General features: G+C 40.6%; 1 protein-coding gene across 1 annotated transcript; it reads left to right on the top strand.

Moving 5' to 3' along the window:
- The first annotated feature begins 3,391 nt into the window (after nucleotides 1–3,391).
- Nucleotides 3,392–11,202, top strand: LOC127653087 (chromobox protein homolog 2-like). The gene is made up of 5 exons (XM_052139598.1): nucleotides 3,392–3,502; nucleotides 3,589–3,632; nucleotides 6,555–6,620; nucleotides 8,690–8,759; nucleotides 8,852–11,202. The coding sequence occupies exons 1-5, from the start codon at nucleotides 3,431–3,433 to the stop codon at nucleotides 10,256–10,258; spliced, it is 1,659 nt and encodes a 552-aa protein (XP_051995558.1). The 5' UTR covers nucleotides 3,392–3,430; the 3' UTR covers nucleotides 10,259–11,202.
- Nucleotides 11,203–15,961: the final 4,759 nt, after the last annotated feature.

Genomic DNA, 15,961 nt, shown 5'->3' with positions numbered 1-15,961 from the left:
ATCCCAGAAGGAACGCATGTTAAATAACAATATTCAGCAATAATGAAAGCAGATAATAAAGCCCCAAGTAAATACCCATAATATGCACATAAAACATACATAGAAGCAAAACTAAAAGAATACACCAATGAATCATCAAAACTATTGCAAAGATGAGACAAGATCTGTGAGGGACCCCTTCTTTTGACCGAAATGGTACAGTCCAATTTCCTACTGGAGTGCCATGAAAGTTGGAGCCGAACGTCCACTTGAGGAAGTGGATAATTGTTCTTAAATAGAAAATAGAGCCGTTCACATTACAGTCCAAAAACCCAGAAGGGAATTGGCATTTTCGAGCCTCCAGTTCCCTCTGGACTTTCCAATGGGTTGTTATAATGGCATTTTTGGGTTTAGGAGGAAAATAAGGGCTTGTACTTGGACATTTTGTTCTACAACCTCAAATAGAAACAATCAGAATAAAGTAACTGTGTGTAAGTTATGTTGTAGAACCAAACGCAATGTTTATCACCTAATTTTACTCATTAAATGAAAAACCTCATTATAAAAACCCATCCAAAATTCCAGATCACGGCACATTAGCCATCCCGGTTCGCCTACTAATTGACATCACGGCTGAAGAGCTCTACACAAACAGACAAATGTATACATTGAAAATGATTTGTTTGTTGTTGTTGTTGTTTTTATGTTTAGAGAGCAGATGTGAAATTGACCATACAGTCAACAGGCTTGATTTACTGCTTGTTTTGAATGTGTAGTTGATAAAATACAGCAGTCGATCCACCCAAAATAAGTATTTTAACCCTCCTGTTGCGTTTGGGTCATTTTTGACCGGGGAGAGGAAGATAATCATTTGTAAATACCACATCGTATTTAGAAACACACAGTCACACACACACACACAGTTTCACACACACAGTCTCACACACACACAGTCTCACACACACAGTCACACACACACACACACACACACAGTCTCACACACACACAGTCTCACACACACAGTCTCACACACACAGTCACTCACACACACAGTCTCACACACACACATTCTCACACACACAGTCTCACACACACACAGTCTCACACACACACAGTCTCACACACACAGTCACACACACACAGTCTCACACACACAGTCTCACACACACAGTCTCTCACACACACACAGTCTCACACACACAGTCACTCACACACAGTCTCACACACACACAGTCTCACACACACACATTCTCACACACACAGTCTCACACACACACATTCTCACACACACAGTCTCACACACACACATTCTCACACACACAGTCTCACACACACACAGTCTCACACACACACAGTCTCACACACACACACAGTCTCACACACACACAGTCTCACACACACACATTCTCACACACACAGTCTCACACACACACATTCTCACACACACAGTCTCACACACACACATTCTCACACACACAGTCACACACACACAGTCTCACACACACAGTCTCACACACACAGTCTCTCACACACACACAGTCTCACACACACAGTCACTCACACACAGTCTCACACACACACAGTCTCACACACACACATTCTCACACACACAGTCTCACACACACACATTCTCACACACACAGTCTCACACACACACATTCTCACACACACACAGTCTCACACACACACAGTCTCACACACACACAGTCTCACACACACACATTCACACACACACAGTCTCACACACACAGTCACACACACACACAGTCTCACACACACAGTCTCACACACACAGTCTCTCACACACACACAGTCTCACACACACAGTCACTCACACACAGTCTCACACACACACAGTCTCACACACACACATTCTCACACACACAGTCTCACACACACACAGTCACACACACACACAGTCTCACACACACAGTCTCACACACACAGTCACACACACACACACAGTCTCACACACACACACACACACACAGTCTCACACACACACAGTCTCACACACACACAGTCTCACACACACAGTCACACACACACACAGTCTCACACACACAGTCACACACATTCAGTCTCACACACACAGTCTCACACACACATACAGACACACACTAACACACGGTCTCTCACACATACACACAGTCACACACACACGCACAGTCACACACACATTCTCACTCACACACACACAGTCTCACACACACACACAGTCACACACACACACAGTCACAAACACACACAGTCACTTACACACATACACATACAGTCACACACACACACAGTCACACACACACACAGTCACACACACACACAGTCACAAACACACACACACAGTCACTTACACACATACACATACAGTCACACACACATACAGTCACACACACACACACACACACACAATTTTAGCTGCATCATTTATTCAATTGGCCTGCAGACAATAGGGGAAAAGCATGTATTTGCTCCATAGGCTAAACATGAGGAAAATGGCATCATGTATACCGTTGGCATTAACAAAGCCAAAATTACAGAAAGAAAACTAAATGGAAAAGACAAAAATGCCCCGAAGGTTGTACAAGGGTTAATAACTGTCCAACACATTATTAAAACCTGGACGTATAGTGCTGAACCGTCAGCTTCACGGAAGAAATGTGGAAGGAAAAAAATCTTGACTGGTTGAAATCAGAAAAAATATATATATATATTAATTTGCAGGGGAGCATAAAGATTGGACTGTGGACAATGGGAAAAGGTCATGTGGTCTGATGAGTCCAGATTTACCCTATTCCAAAGCGATGGGCGCATCAGAGATGCACCCATCATGCATAGTGTCCACTGTACAAGCCTCTGGAGGCAGTGTTATGATCTGGGGTTACTCAACCTGAATGTACTGGATGACCAGGTTATCCCATCAATGGATTTTATCTTCCCTGATGGCACGGGCATATTCCAGGAGGACAATGTCAAGACTCATCGGGCTCAAATTGTGAAAGAGTGGTTCAGGGAGCGTGAGGAATCGTTTACACACATGAATTGGCCACTACAGAGTCCTGACCTTAACCCCCATTGAAAGTCTTTGGGATGTGCTGGAGAAGACTTTACAGAGTGGTTTGACTCCCCCGTCATCAATACAAGATCTCGGCCCAAAAATTAATGCAACTCTGGATGGAAATAAATATTGTGACGTTGCATAAGGTTATCTAAACAATGCCATGATTAATGCACACTGTAATCAAAGCTAAAGGCGGTCCAACCACATGTTACAGTATGCAAATTTCTTTCTTTTTTTTTTTTTTTTTGGATAGGCAGGCGGTGTATATGTGTGACGTCATGGGTACGGCGTCCGTCGAGGGCCTCTCTGGGCTCAGCGCGTTTCTCTATCCACCCCTTCTGCTTTATTCTGTACTCTCTCTCCCTCACACACACATATAGATCGGGTTTAGTCATGGAGGAGTTGAGCGCGGTGGGTGAACAGGTCTTTGATGCCGAGTGTATCCTCAACAAACGCATGAGAAAGGTAACAAACACATCCACACACGAACACGTTCATCGTGCGTGAAATCTCTCTGTGCGTGTGTGTAACAGCGTGTTTTATATGCACAGGGTAAACTGGAGTATCTGGTGAAGTGGAGAGGATGGTCGTCCAAGTAAGTGAGATCTGAGATGCACACTGCCTTTATTGTGTGCATATATACATGCCTGTGAATATGCAGACCCTGAAGGCTGTGGAGAGGATATTTACTAGTGTTTTGAAAATGCAAAGTCGTTTATTCACGATGTCTATACGTTTTCTTGAACGCTGTTATTGAGAAAGGGAGCGAGAGAAACAATGAAAACAAAAACAGCAGCGTGTTGCGCGTTTTTAATGTCCATGTCCACGCGTGAATGCATGCGGGGTTTTTTTGTATTATTATTATTATTATTATTATTATATTATTTGACCGCTTTCAATCAGGTGTGTTTGGGTTTGCGTCGTTTGTTTGGATTTTTCTTTGTCTTCACATGGTAGTTTTTAACCATACTATCTGTTGCATCCGAAGTCGAAGTTGTTGTTTTTTGTTCGTCTTTTCTCTCGCCGTGTATCAAAGAAAAAATGTAGAAACGGGCGAAAAGAAAAATCGAAAAACACGAGCGCGTTGTTTTTTAAACCAACTTAACCGTGATTACACATCGGTACAGTGAGCTGCAACGGCCTGATCGAATGTTACAAACGGAGGAAACATTGTAGCACTTTTTATACTATTCTGCTACTTTGTAACACTTTGTTCTTTTTGTAACAAAACACTTTGATGTCGCGCCGCCTATAAAACAACAGCGAGTTTTTTTTTCTTTTTTTCATTAAAACAACTCCAGCTGCCCCAACCCCCCCTCATGCCCCCACTCACGCTCTCTGTTACATTTGTCGCCCCCTTTTTGCCCCCTCAATGGGCACTCGAGCTGTCAATCACAGTCGCTCGCGCCACACCCCCCGCGCGAGCTTCCATCTGCTTTAGCGCGCGCCATTCATTATTTACATTTCATAATTCACATTTATTTGTATATATATGACAAGGTTCGCACCATGCTCTGATATTTACCGGGGCTTTAAGAGAAAATGCCACTGAAAAGTGCAAAAAAGTCTTGGATATTTAAAATGTGGGGGTGAAAAGTTTATTTGTTCGATATATTTGGATCAGTGTTGGTTAAGTTACTCTATAAAAAAAAAAGTAATTAATTACATATACAGTGTAATTAGATTACTGTACTAATGACTCTCTCTCTGAAAAGTAATTGCATTACTTCTAATTACTTTCTAAAACCCCGATATACCTCGACCAGATAAAAAATAGACATGAAACTGTTCCTTTATTTCTCTGAAATAAATCGAATTAATTATTCATGAACTCGCCAAAGGATTTAAAGGGGCGGCATTAAATTAGAAAACACATTTTAACATTAGACGTTACATTTAAATTTTAAATTCACTATAGTTTTAAATAGAAATGTTCTATATAGTATTTCACACAATTACATCAGAAGTAACTAATTAAATTACAGGTTACAGAGTAATCCCTTACTTTACTTTTTTCAATGAAAAAGTCATTTAATTACTTATGCATTACACCCTACACTGATTTTGATATGTGTCATAATATTGTATTTTGCTTATCTAGTTATGTCAATAGATTGATTTTATTGAACACAATCGGACAGCACGTTATGTCTACATTCATTTATTAGAAAGAAAATGTCTTTATAAAGCTTAAAATGTCTTTTTTTGTGTGTGTGATTTCCAGACAAAGTTGCATAAAAGAAGTCATAATGACAATGTATTTATTGCTATGCCTTGCAAGATATTGACTGAACTGTTTTATTGATGCATAATAGATGCACACTTATTACCGTGTAATTAATTAATGTGATGTTATTATACCGTGTTTAACTGTAATATACGCTTTAGATACTGTGAACATGAAATTAAAATTGACCCCCGTTTCCATTTTTTAATACACATTCTTGTTGTGTTTTTTATTAATGATTCATCAGTGCATGTAAACGCTTCTTTATAATATTTAACATGCGTCTTCAAGTATAGAGACCATTAAATCAATTTCTGATAGATAAAATCAATGCATTTCTTTTTTAATTTAATTCGCTTTCGTGAAATACGGCACGTGATGGAAGTATGGCTTGTGGATGATATTTGATATTGACTATAAGCGGCTGGTTGGGTAATGTTGGGTTGAAGAGATCTGTTTGCTTAGATCATGTTTTTATGTGTTAAAAGGGCACTTCAAAGATTCTGGACCCTCTGGATTTCATTTAAGTGAACTCTCACATCTCTGGGGGTTTTTTCTGTGCTATAGGCCGCTTGTTCATGAATTAAGGTTAATGTAAACTCATATGGCTTAACTTAAAGCCAACAGGGTCATGTCTAAAGTCCAGTTCAACTCTACAGCTCTTCTGTTTACATTTACAGTAGCTGAAACAAATGATATTCACGGGGTGGTACACAAATAGCTTCACTGTGTTGACCGTGGCTAGTTAAAATGCAGTTTCAGAAGAGTCCTGTGGCGCCATATGCTATAGTCAGGGTTGGAAAGGTTTCTTTTAAAAAGTATTCCACTACAGATTACAGATTACTTGCTGTAAAATGTCATTTTTAATGTAGTCCGTTAGATTACTCAAGGTCAGTAACGCAATGTGGCGCAATTTGGATTACTTCTTCAGCACTGGCTTCAACGTGCATTTTCATCATAGTTCATAAAATATAATCGCACCTGGTAACAGATGCACGTACAGGCAAGAAATGGCATTTTAGCTTAGATTTAAGCTAACAGTTGACTTAGCAGTTAACTATTTTTACTGCTACAAACCTTGTAAATGTAAATATTCCCCAACCGCTTAAAAAGCATTGATAAGGCATGTGATCGTGTATTTATTGCATGTGTGTTTCATCTGTCAAAGCGTTTCTAATGGTGAAAAACAATGTTGTGACCAGATATTCCCTTATGCATGGTGTATATACTACCAGACAAAAGTTTGGACACACCTTTTTTATGTTAAAGAAGCCCTTGTCTGTTTTTCAGGCACAACAGCTGGGAACCTCAGGAAAACCTTCTTGACCCGAGACTATTGGCTGCATTTAACAAGAAGTAAGACTTTTCCACCCATTGGCCCAGCAGGCCTTTCTTCGAGAGGGACGCCCCTTTCCCTATCCCCATGTGCAAACAATATGGGCTGAAACGCTTGGGAGGGCGTCAATGGGGCTCCATTCACGGGGCCATTCAGAGGCTGCAGACGTGTCCAGGCTCACGAGTCTCCCTGTAGTCTGAAAATCAAACATCGTTAACGCTTTTCAGCACAAACTGCTTTTCTTTTTTTCTCAACATTTGCGTGTCAGCCGTGCATGTTTGGTTTCACAGTTTATGAAGGATCTCGTGTGAAAATGACACTCGGTTTACTTGAGTAACAAAAACCACATGTTGACTAACTGAAGTGCTACTGATATTAGATTTATTCACATTGTGCAAAGTGTTGCCAGTGCAAAACTGAAAGGTCCTGAGGTGTTCTGGGTGGTTGCTAAGGTGCTTTGAGTGGTTGCTAGGGTGTTCAGGGTGGCTGCTTACTTGCCAATGTCCACCCTCAAGTCTGAGACCTAATCCAGAGATTAATTTTCACCCATTTTATCATCCGCCTAGTGAAAATGGTATGTCTGATCTTTTGAAAAGTAATAGCACTCCTATACTTAACGAGCTACGAGTGATTTGAGGCATCATTCATATCCATTGCATAAACAGTGCGGGACCAGTTATGAGCCAATTTGCTATATTTGGGGGTCTTTTCTAATTCCTAACACTAACTATACCAATAGTAATGGTGGTGCTTACAGCACTAAAAGCACATCCAGTAAAATTGATGAAAAACAAGGAAAGAAAGCAGTGTTTTTTGTAAAAATTGTGAGTGGCAAAGAGTTGTGACAGGATGTAAGAAGTGAGAACAGGAAGTGAGTAGGCAAAAGTGTTCATTCATAAAAACAGGAACTGGATTTCACAACTGGGTTACGTTTTCTGGGTTATGTCAATTGTGCAGCCCAGGATGCTGAAATGTAAGTTAGTAATTGATCGTTAAAATACTACAAGTCTCTCTATAGGACACTGTCGCTTATGGGCGAGATAATTACATACTTTTGAAACTGTGCAATAAGGTTGATGGTAAATTGAATCTATCCCAGCTTAAAGCTTAAACCTTAAGTCACTCTATTGTGACTGTGTATGAAAAAAGATGCAATAAATGTGAATGGAGGCGAAAACCTACTTTTGTTCACTATTAAAGAGAAAAAAAGACATACGGAAAAGTAAGAGGATGAGTAAATTATGCCTAGATGTTTTATTTTTTGATAGAAAGTACAGAAAGTAATGCAGCCTCCAAATGGAGTCGAACATAATCGCAATTACGAGTTTCGAGCAAATGAATGACCAAGCGAACTCCTATTTACCAGTGGGAAACCATCTGATGCCCGAATTGCAGAGTTGTGGTGTTGGAAGGCGCTTGTCTTCATGAATGACGATGGAAAGCAATGATTTTGTGAAATTACGGCGTTTATTTCAACAATATTCATTTGTTTTATATGACAGATCTTATAGCCTTTAACGTAAATCGAATGGCTTTGCGGTTTTGTTTTATGCAAATTAATTAAACATTTTCTAGTTAACAAATTTCCCGCATTAATAAATAATATAGGTTGCGTAAAAGTGATGCAGGTGCATTCACTTATGCTGCTTTATGCATTTTTCTTGCATGTATGTATGATTCCTGTATTTTCTTTCCATCTTGAATGCATGACATGTCCTAATAACAAGCTCCCGACTCAGACGTAGGAGCTTCTCTGGTGCCCTTCAAGGCAGCATAAGCCCTTCGTTGGGTGATTTCCCTGAAATAAAAATATACTCATAAGTTATTGGCCAAATTATGACCAACATGGCCAAATATTTGGCTGATTTATCTCCCTGGCTGACAGGGCTTGACATTAACTCTTTGGCTCACCGGCCATTGTGGCTAGTGGTATTTCAAAGTCACTAGCCACTCCACATTTTTACTAGCCAAAATCCCCTGCTCCTCTGAGTTACCCGCCACTGCTATTTGTATCCACATTTGGATGGCGGACAGGATATATTGGTCTATGACTATTTCTTTGTAACTTCTGTCTATGTTTTCTGTTTAGTGAGCAAGAGCGAGAACTCTTGATCCGTAAGAAGGGAAAGAGACCTCGTGGACGACCCAGAAAAAATTTGGTGAGTATGCCTCAAGCAGTATTGAAAAAAACCACACCAACATCTCAAGTGTGCCTCGGTTCCTCACAGTTGTGTTCATATTTCATTCTCAGGAAACCATTCCAGCCATGTCAACGGTGTCAAAATCAAGCAGCTCGTCCTCTTCATCTTCATCCTCTGGTTCATCCTCCTCTTCCTCATCATCTTCCTCTTCTTCAGACGATGATGATGATGATGAAGACGATAATGACAGGAATCCGAAGCCCAGCCCTCGTCCACGAGAGCTTCACCCAGTCCCTCAAAAGAAAGCACAGATCGTGGTCGCAAAGCCGGAACCTCCAAAGAAACGAGGGAGGAAAGCTCTTCCTCCAGAACTCAAGGCTCTGCGTCAAGCCAAAGGTCCGCGGAAAATTCTCAAGCCCATCTCAAAAGACTCTGACCTCCGAGGTAGCATAAAGAAACCGCTAATGCCTGCTAGCTTCATGTATACCGGGTTAAATAGAACCTCAGGACGAGAGCCGGTCACACCACAGAACAGAGGACCCTTTACCCAGAGTGCATCTGTGAAGAGTTCGCCAAGTACCACGGGACGTTCTGTTGGATCAACCTCCTCGCCTTCACCAGTAAGTCGCCTGTCGCAATCCAAAGCGGCTTCCGATTATAAGCTTTCTGTTTCGGACATGACCAGCGGAGGAGCTGAACACAAAACAACAACATGCAAATCTCCAGGAGTGGCTGCTTTAAATTTGCACAACGCAACCAGTAACGGCAGCAGACAGGCATGCTCGCAACCATCAGCTACATCACCTAAAATACAGAGGAAACAGGAGGCTTCAGATCAGAGTCAACCTCCAAAAGCAGTTCTTCCAAAATCACCATCAAGCTCATTTTCATCTCAGAAAACCCCCTTCAGTCTCCAGGCTCTCAACCTGCAAAGCGTCAACAAAACCGCACAGGGTAACAGTACATCTACCACTAAGGACAGTAACCACTTGAAGGGTTCCACCAACCCTGGCAGGAAAAGTACTGGATTTAATACAAGACACGAGAAGACTTCTGCACCAAACACCCCTTGTAAGCTTACAACAACCCAGCAAGTCCTCAAGAGTCCACAACGGGACAAATCCAAAGCAGAAGAAACCAGGGATTTGTCCGAGAGACTCGGAAAGAAGAATCAAGATCGGACGGAGAAGATCCTAGCTCAGACTCCAACAAAAGAGAGCCGAGATTCCCAACTGGTGCAAGACAGATCCTCCGCTAAAGATGTTTTGAAACAAGGCAAGACCCTGAGCGAGCTGAGCACCGGAGAGGAAGGAAGCAGCTCAGATTCCGACCACGATTTCTCATTCCAGAGCAACAACCAGGATCTGTCCATCTCTATGCAAGCAGGTCAGGACTGGAGGCCAACACGGAGCTTGATCGAACACGTGTTTGTCACTGACGTTACGGCAAACCTCGTCACAGTCACGGTGAAGGAGTCGCCCACCAGCGTAGGGTTCTTTAGCATCCGAAATTATTGAAATGTCGTCAACTGGAAAAGTAGCTACTCTGGAAAAGTTGGAACAGCTAGGAGAAAGAGATAGAAGTTCATAGGTTTTAAAGAAATCAAAAGGAGCTTCTTGTTGATGCTCCTTCTGAACAGATTGAACTTTTTTAATGGTTTTTACTCAACGCTGAATTGTCATAGTTGGTTACTGTTGGAGTTTTGAAAGAAGACCAATGCTATTCATTCAGAGACATGTATAATCTTACCTGATGTTTAGTAAAAAAGAAAACCGTTTGTCTCTTACAGTTGCTGTACTATCTCTTAAGAATAAAGTATATTTGTCATTACTCACGTGCCGCTCCATCTCACACACTGTCGAGGGCTCAGCCTTTTAAAGTATACACTTTTGAATGCGAGTCCGTACGGATGTGCCGGCGATGTGCTGAAAAGCAGACTGTCCGTGTGTATTAAAAAAGACTAGGCTGCATGCAGACAGTACGCTAAAACTGTGCTGATGACAACATTTACGTCATGGGTGTGAGATGATCCGGCACGCGGAAAACCGAAGTATATAGTACTTTAGCATTTAAAATGACAATTAATCTTAAAAAAATGAGGGATTCACCATTCTTCTTGGTTATCTCTGCAGGGACTGTTTCTAGTTCTCCTATAGTTGATTCTGAATACGGTATTCGTAAAAAAGAAAGTCACAAGATCAGGAATCTATCCATGTGTGCTTTAAAAGTTTGTTCATCCAAGAAATGTCATTTTTGGGTGAACTGTCCCTTTAATGCTGAATCTCAAATTACATCTTTAAATATGCTTATTTTAGAGCTATCCACTTTTTGCCCGATTACAAATATGACTGAGGGTTTATTTTTTTCCTTCTGATATGAATGTGGGTGTCCTTTTGATACTACAAAATAATTTTCTGTTTATTTATTATTTTCTTTTTTACTGGTTTTGTTCTTGGTATGCTGAAACACACAGTAAAGATTTGTTTTTTACTAAATGCATCGTCGTCTGTTTTAAATCAGAACTTTTAGTTAATTTCAGTTAATATATGTTTTAGTCTCTAACATCAGGTGGATCAATTATGAAGCTTGAGTCTGATTCTAGATTCTCGGTTCTTTCCCTCCACCTGCATGTTGTTCAAGAAATAATGCAGAATGTCCACAGTGTTATTGCTCAGAGGTTACTCTTTCAAAGCTCTGGAGGCTTTCGTAGATGTTTCTTCTTAAATCCCTTTGGAATGTGCTGAGACATTGTTGAGATCTCTTCTGAAAGTCTACATTTGAGACTACTGGAGTGAAAAATCAAAGAAGCAAGAGACTTGATTTTCTGGAGAGAACAAAAGCCTCCATGTAATCTAATAGCTGTCTAGGAGAAACAATTGAGATAATATATCTGCAAGCAGTGATGACGGGCCCAAGCACAACTGGTCAATTTTCACCTGGTGGCATTTGACATTATTCTAAACAATTTTGAAGGAATTTGAGTGAATATAAGAGGACAATTTTACAGTCTGTTGTAAGAGCCACTGCTTCCTGCTGCCAGGTGGCTATGACGGTGACCAAAAATAGTAAAATCCATGTGATTAGCCACCAAGACTAAACTTACATCTCAATTTTGATCTAAATAACACATTGCACACAGACGATATGAGACACTTCCTGTTTCCCATTTTTCACCATTGATTTAATGCCACGCCATGATAACACTGTTCGATACATCAAAATCTGTTTGCAATTTAGCATCTTCAATGTCTTGGCGTAATGTCTAAATGTGGAGATAGTCTCACGAATCACCTAGGAGGAGTATTTAAAAGTTCAGAGACTGCAATATTAAAAAAAATCTAAAATGGCCGACTTCCTGTTGGGCAAACCTAATGACTTAGAGAGTTATCCAGCTTGATGAGAACTATATATGTTCCAATTTTAGTGACTAGGTGAAAATGGGGGTGCTACTGGTGGCTTTCGTACACATCCCTTTTAAAGGGGGTGCTACAGAGCCCCACACACCCATGTGTGAACTTTTGCCCAGATCTAATGGCCAATGACTCTGAGGTTTGTGCATAATTTCATGACATTTTTAGCATGCCGAGTGCCTCAAAACACCCAAATATAGGAAGAAATAATAACAGTTAATGCATTACCATGGCAACAGTATTTAAGATATCAAATATCCCTTTACAAGTTTACATAAGTGGTGTCTTGACATTATACTAAAGAATTGTGAAGCAATTCATGTAAACACTAGAGGTCTGTTTCAAAGTCTATTAAAAGTGCCATACTTCATGATAGTTACAGCGCTAGTTATAGTGCTCTTATTAGATTATCTGATTAGTTTACTCAAGCTTGAAATCATGATCTCCAAGGAGACTGCTGTCAAGATGTGCAATGAAAAAGGAGTTACATTTTGGACTGTTCTCACCCCAAACCATCGGGGCAAAAGGTTCTGAGCACAGTACAGAACAATTACAGTAGCATTTCCACTTGAGCATTGTTTGGCACGGCATGATTATAAACTGTTCTCAGCCCAGAATTCTCTGTGCGGTTAGCTAACCGTACTAAACAGTTCTGCTGAAATGGCTTTACTATGTGGCGACTTACTAGGGGTCTAACTAGTAGTGTAGCCTACATTGATTTTTCTACACACCATTTTCATCAGGGCAGTAGATAACTAGCTCATTTATACTCAAAATACATTAATATATTCGCATTTACCATTTTCATATAATACTTATATACTAATTTGTCAATAAATATCCTATTTTGCTGGCCTGAGAACTTTAACATTTAAGCATGTTCCTGTTCAGTGGCAAACAATCCCTCAGCAAATGATGATAAACCATCCGCGACATGGTCCGTGTGCTGAAACGGAGTAAAACCAGGGGAATAAAGCACTCCTAAAAACTAGTATATGTGATTATCCTCCATATCCCGTCACACTCGTTCCCATGTTTACCTCTCATGCAGTGGCCAAAACAGTTATGTACAGGAGAAAATAAGCTGGCCCCGATCAGCATTGAATTGTACTGTTCTGCAATGATGAATGAACCTGATGGTTGAAAACTTGAGTCTGATATTTGACTTTTATTCTGACTTTATGTCCTTTTTGGAGCTTCAAAAGGTCTGGTCACCATTCACTTGCATTGCATGGACCCAGAGAGTGGAGATATTCTTCTAAAAATCTTCATTTGTGTTCAGCAGAAGAAAGTCATACACATCTGGGATGGCATGAGGGTGAGTAAATGATGAGGATTTTATATTTGGGTGAACTATACCTTTAAAATCCCAAGATCTGTCATTTTCTTTTAAGCAAAATAGATATTATAGCTAAAATGATCCCAATGAATCAAATCATATTTCATGGTGTTTATTCAAGTACTTAAATCTTTATTTTAAACATTGTTGAAATGTGACATGACAAATGAGTGTTGACAACTGGCAGTGTAAAGATCCAACCAGTTTTCCCCCAGAGGCTTTAGGGAGTTTTCCGAGTATGTACGGCATGCTGTCACGCTTGCAGTCACTGCAGTTCTCTGCAGTTTGAGAGTCTGTTAGTCGCCGCAGGGCTTGCATTATCAGCCTCGGCTCATTCCTGACAGGGGTGAGATAGTCTATATCTCTCTCTCTCCTCCATGAGGCCGGAGATAAGAACATACATGTGCCGAGGTTACTGTCGGTCTCTGTATTTCACCACCAGGTACCTCTTGGCATATTTATGTAAGCTGCTCTCACGACTACCAGACACTGCAGACCTGACGTAATGCACAGGGGGGTTTGAATTTCAACATGTGTGCATTTAACACTAATGCATGGATGTTGTTGTGTGTGAAGCATATAGTGGCCCTCAAAAAGCTTTTGTACACTTATGCTACACGTAACAATGGCTGAATATCATTGCATTAGATAACAAAATATCAAATCAAGGTGTATTGATTTGAATAAATCTAGCACAAGCACACTTTTCAAACAAAAAATATGACACGAATGATAGAACAATACACATACAGCAACTGTTGTAACACTTGTGGTTGTCGGACATTAGTGGAACAGTTAGTGTGCCAACCAGGCTCAGAAAAGAGAAGTTAGCTCTGTGAAAACCTCCAGCAGCTTTTGAGCACAGCAATTTGTAAAGGCGGCAACTATTAAAGGGTAGGTGAAATATTCCATTGACATTAACTTAAACATAACATAGAGTCTATTTTAGCTGCTTTAACTGGTCACCGTTTTTCAATTTTGATTTGAGGTCCATAATATTAATGGTTGTGTGCTTAAGGTTGTTCAATTCGTACAGAAATCTGATGTCTATATGAACACATAATGCTCAAATACATGAAATATAACTATACATATACAATGCCTGGCCAAAAAAAACAAAACAAGTTGTTGTTTGGATTTAAATAAACAGATGCTGAAAAGACTATGACTGGATCATTAATGCAGAGATTAATGTGTTTCAGCTGTTCTTTTAACCCCTAACTGATGCAGTGTGTAGCTTCTCATTTCTTAAACCACCATGTCAGAAGACGTCTCCTGTGGTCGTGGAAAAGATGTTATTGTGTTTCAGAATGGGGCAAATTATTGGCCTGCATCAAGAATAGAAAACGACCAATGAGATTGCTGAAATCACTGGAATTGGTTTAAGAACACGTAAGAACGTCACGGAAGAAATGTGGTCAAAAATCTTGAACGATCGTGATCAGAGATGCGAAAACTCACGGTGAAGTCACATCGGAAAAAATCGACATGGTTATGTTTAATAGTGAAAGTAAGAGCATTTCCACACACACCAGTGTGACGAGATCTTACAGGATTGGGACGAAACGGCTGTGTGGCCACAAGAAAGACACTTTTTAATGAGGATAATCGGACAAAAAGACTTACATTTGCAGGGGTGCATAAAGATTGGACTGTGGACAATGGAAAACGTCATGTGGTCTGATGAGTCCAGATTTACCCTATTCCAAAGCGATGGGTGCGTCAGGGTATGAAGGGAAGCGCATGAAGAGATGCACCCATCATGCATAGTGTCCACTGTACAAGACTCTGGAGGCAGTGTTATGATCTGGGGTTGCTTCAATCGGTCAGGTCGAGGCTCAGCAACATTATACAGTAATATAATGAAGTCAGCTGACTACCTGAATGTACTGGATGACCAGGTTATCCCATCAATGGATTTTAACTTCCCTGGCGGCACGGGCATATTCCGGGATGACAATGCCAATATTAATGGGGCTCAAACTGTGAAAGAGTGGTTCAGGGAGCGTGAGGAATCATTTTCACATGAATTGGCCACTACAGAGTCCTGACCTTAACCCCATTGAAAGTCTTTGGGATGTGCTGGAGAAGACTTTACAGAGTGGTTTGACTCCCCCGTCATCAATACAAGATCTCGGCCAAAAATTAATGCAACTCTGGATGGAAATAAATATTGTGACGTTGTAAACTCAGCAAGAAAAGACACGTCCTCTCACGTTCAACTGCTTTTATTTTCAGCAAACTTAACTTGTGTAAATATTTGTATGAACATAAAAAGATTAAACAACTAAGACATAAACTGAAAAAGTTTCACAGGATCAAAATCAAAAGTAACAGTCAGTATCTGGTGTAGCACCAGCTGCATTAAGTACTGCAGTGCAGACCCTCCACCTCCAAATCGATCCTGCTCCAGAGTGCAGGCCTCGTAACGCTCATTCCTGCGACGATAAACACGAGTATGACCATCACCC

Source organism: Xyrauchen texanus, chromosome 12, assembly GCF_025860055.1.
Source record: "Xyrauchen texanus isolate HMW12.3.18 chromosome 12, RBS_HiC_50CHRs, whole genome shotgun sequence".
In the NCBI taxonomy this organism is placed as follows: domain Eukaryota; kingdom Metazoa; phylum Chordata; class Actinopteri; order Cypriniformes; family Catostomidae; genus Xyrauchen; species Xyrauchen texanus.
The sequence above is the reverse complement of the archived record's forward strand: the minus strand, read 5'-3'. Positions and strand labels throughout refer to the sequence as shown.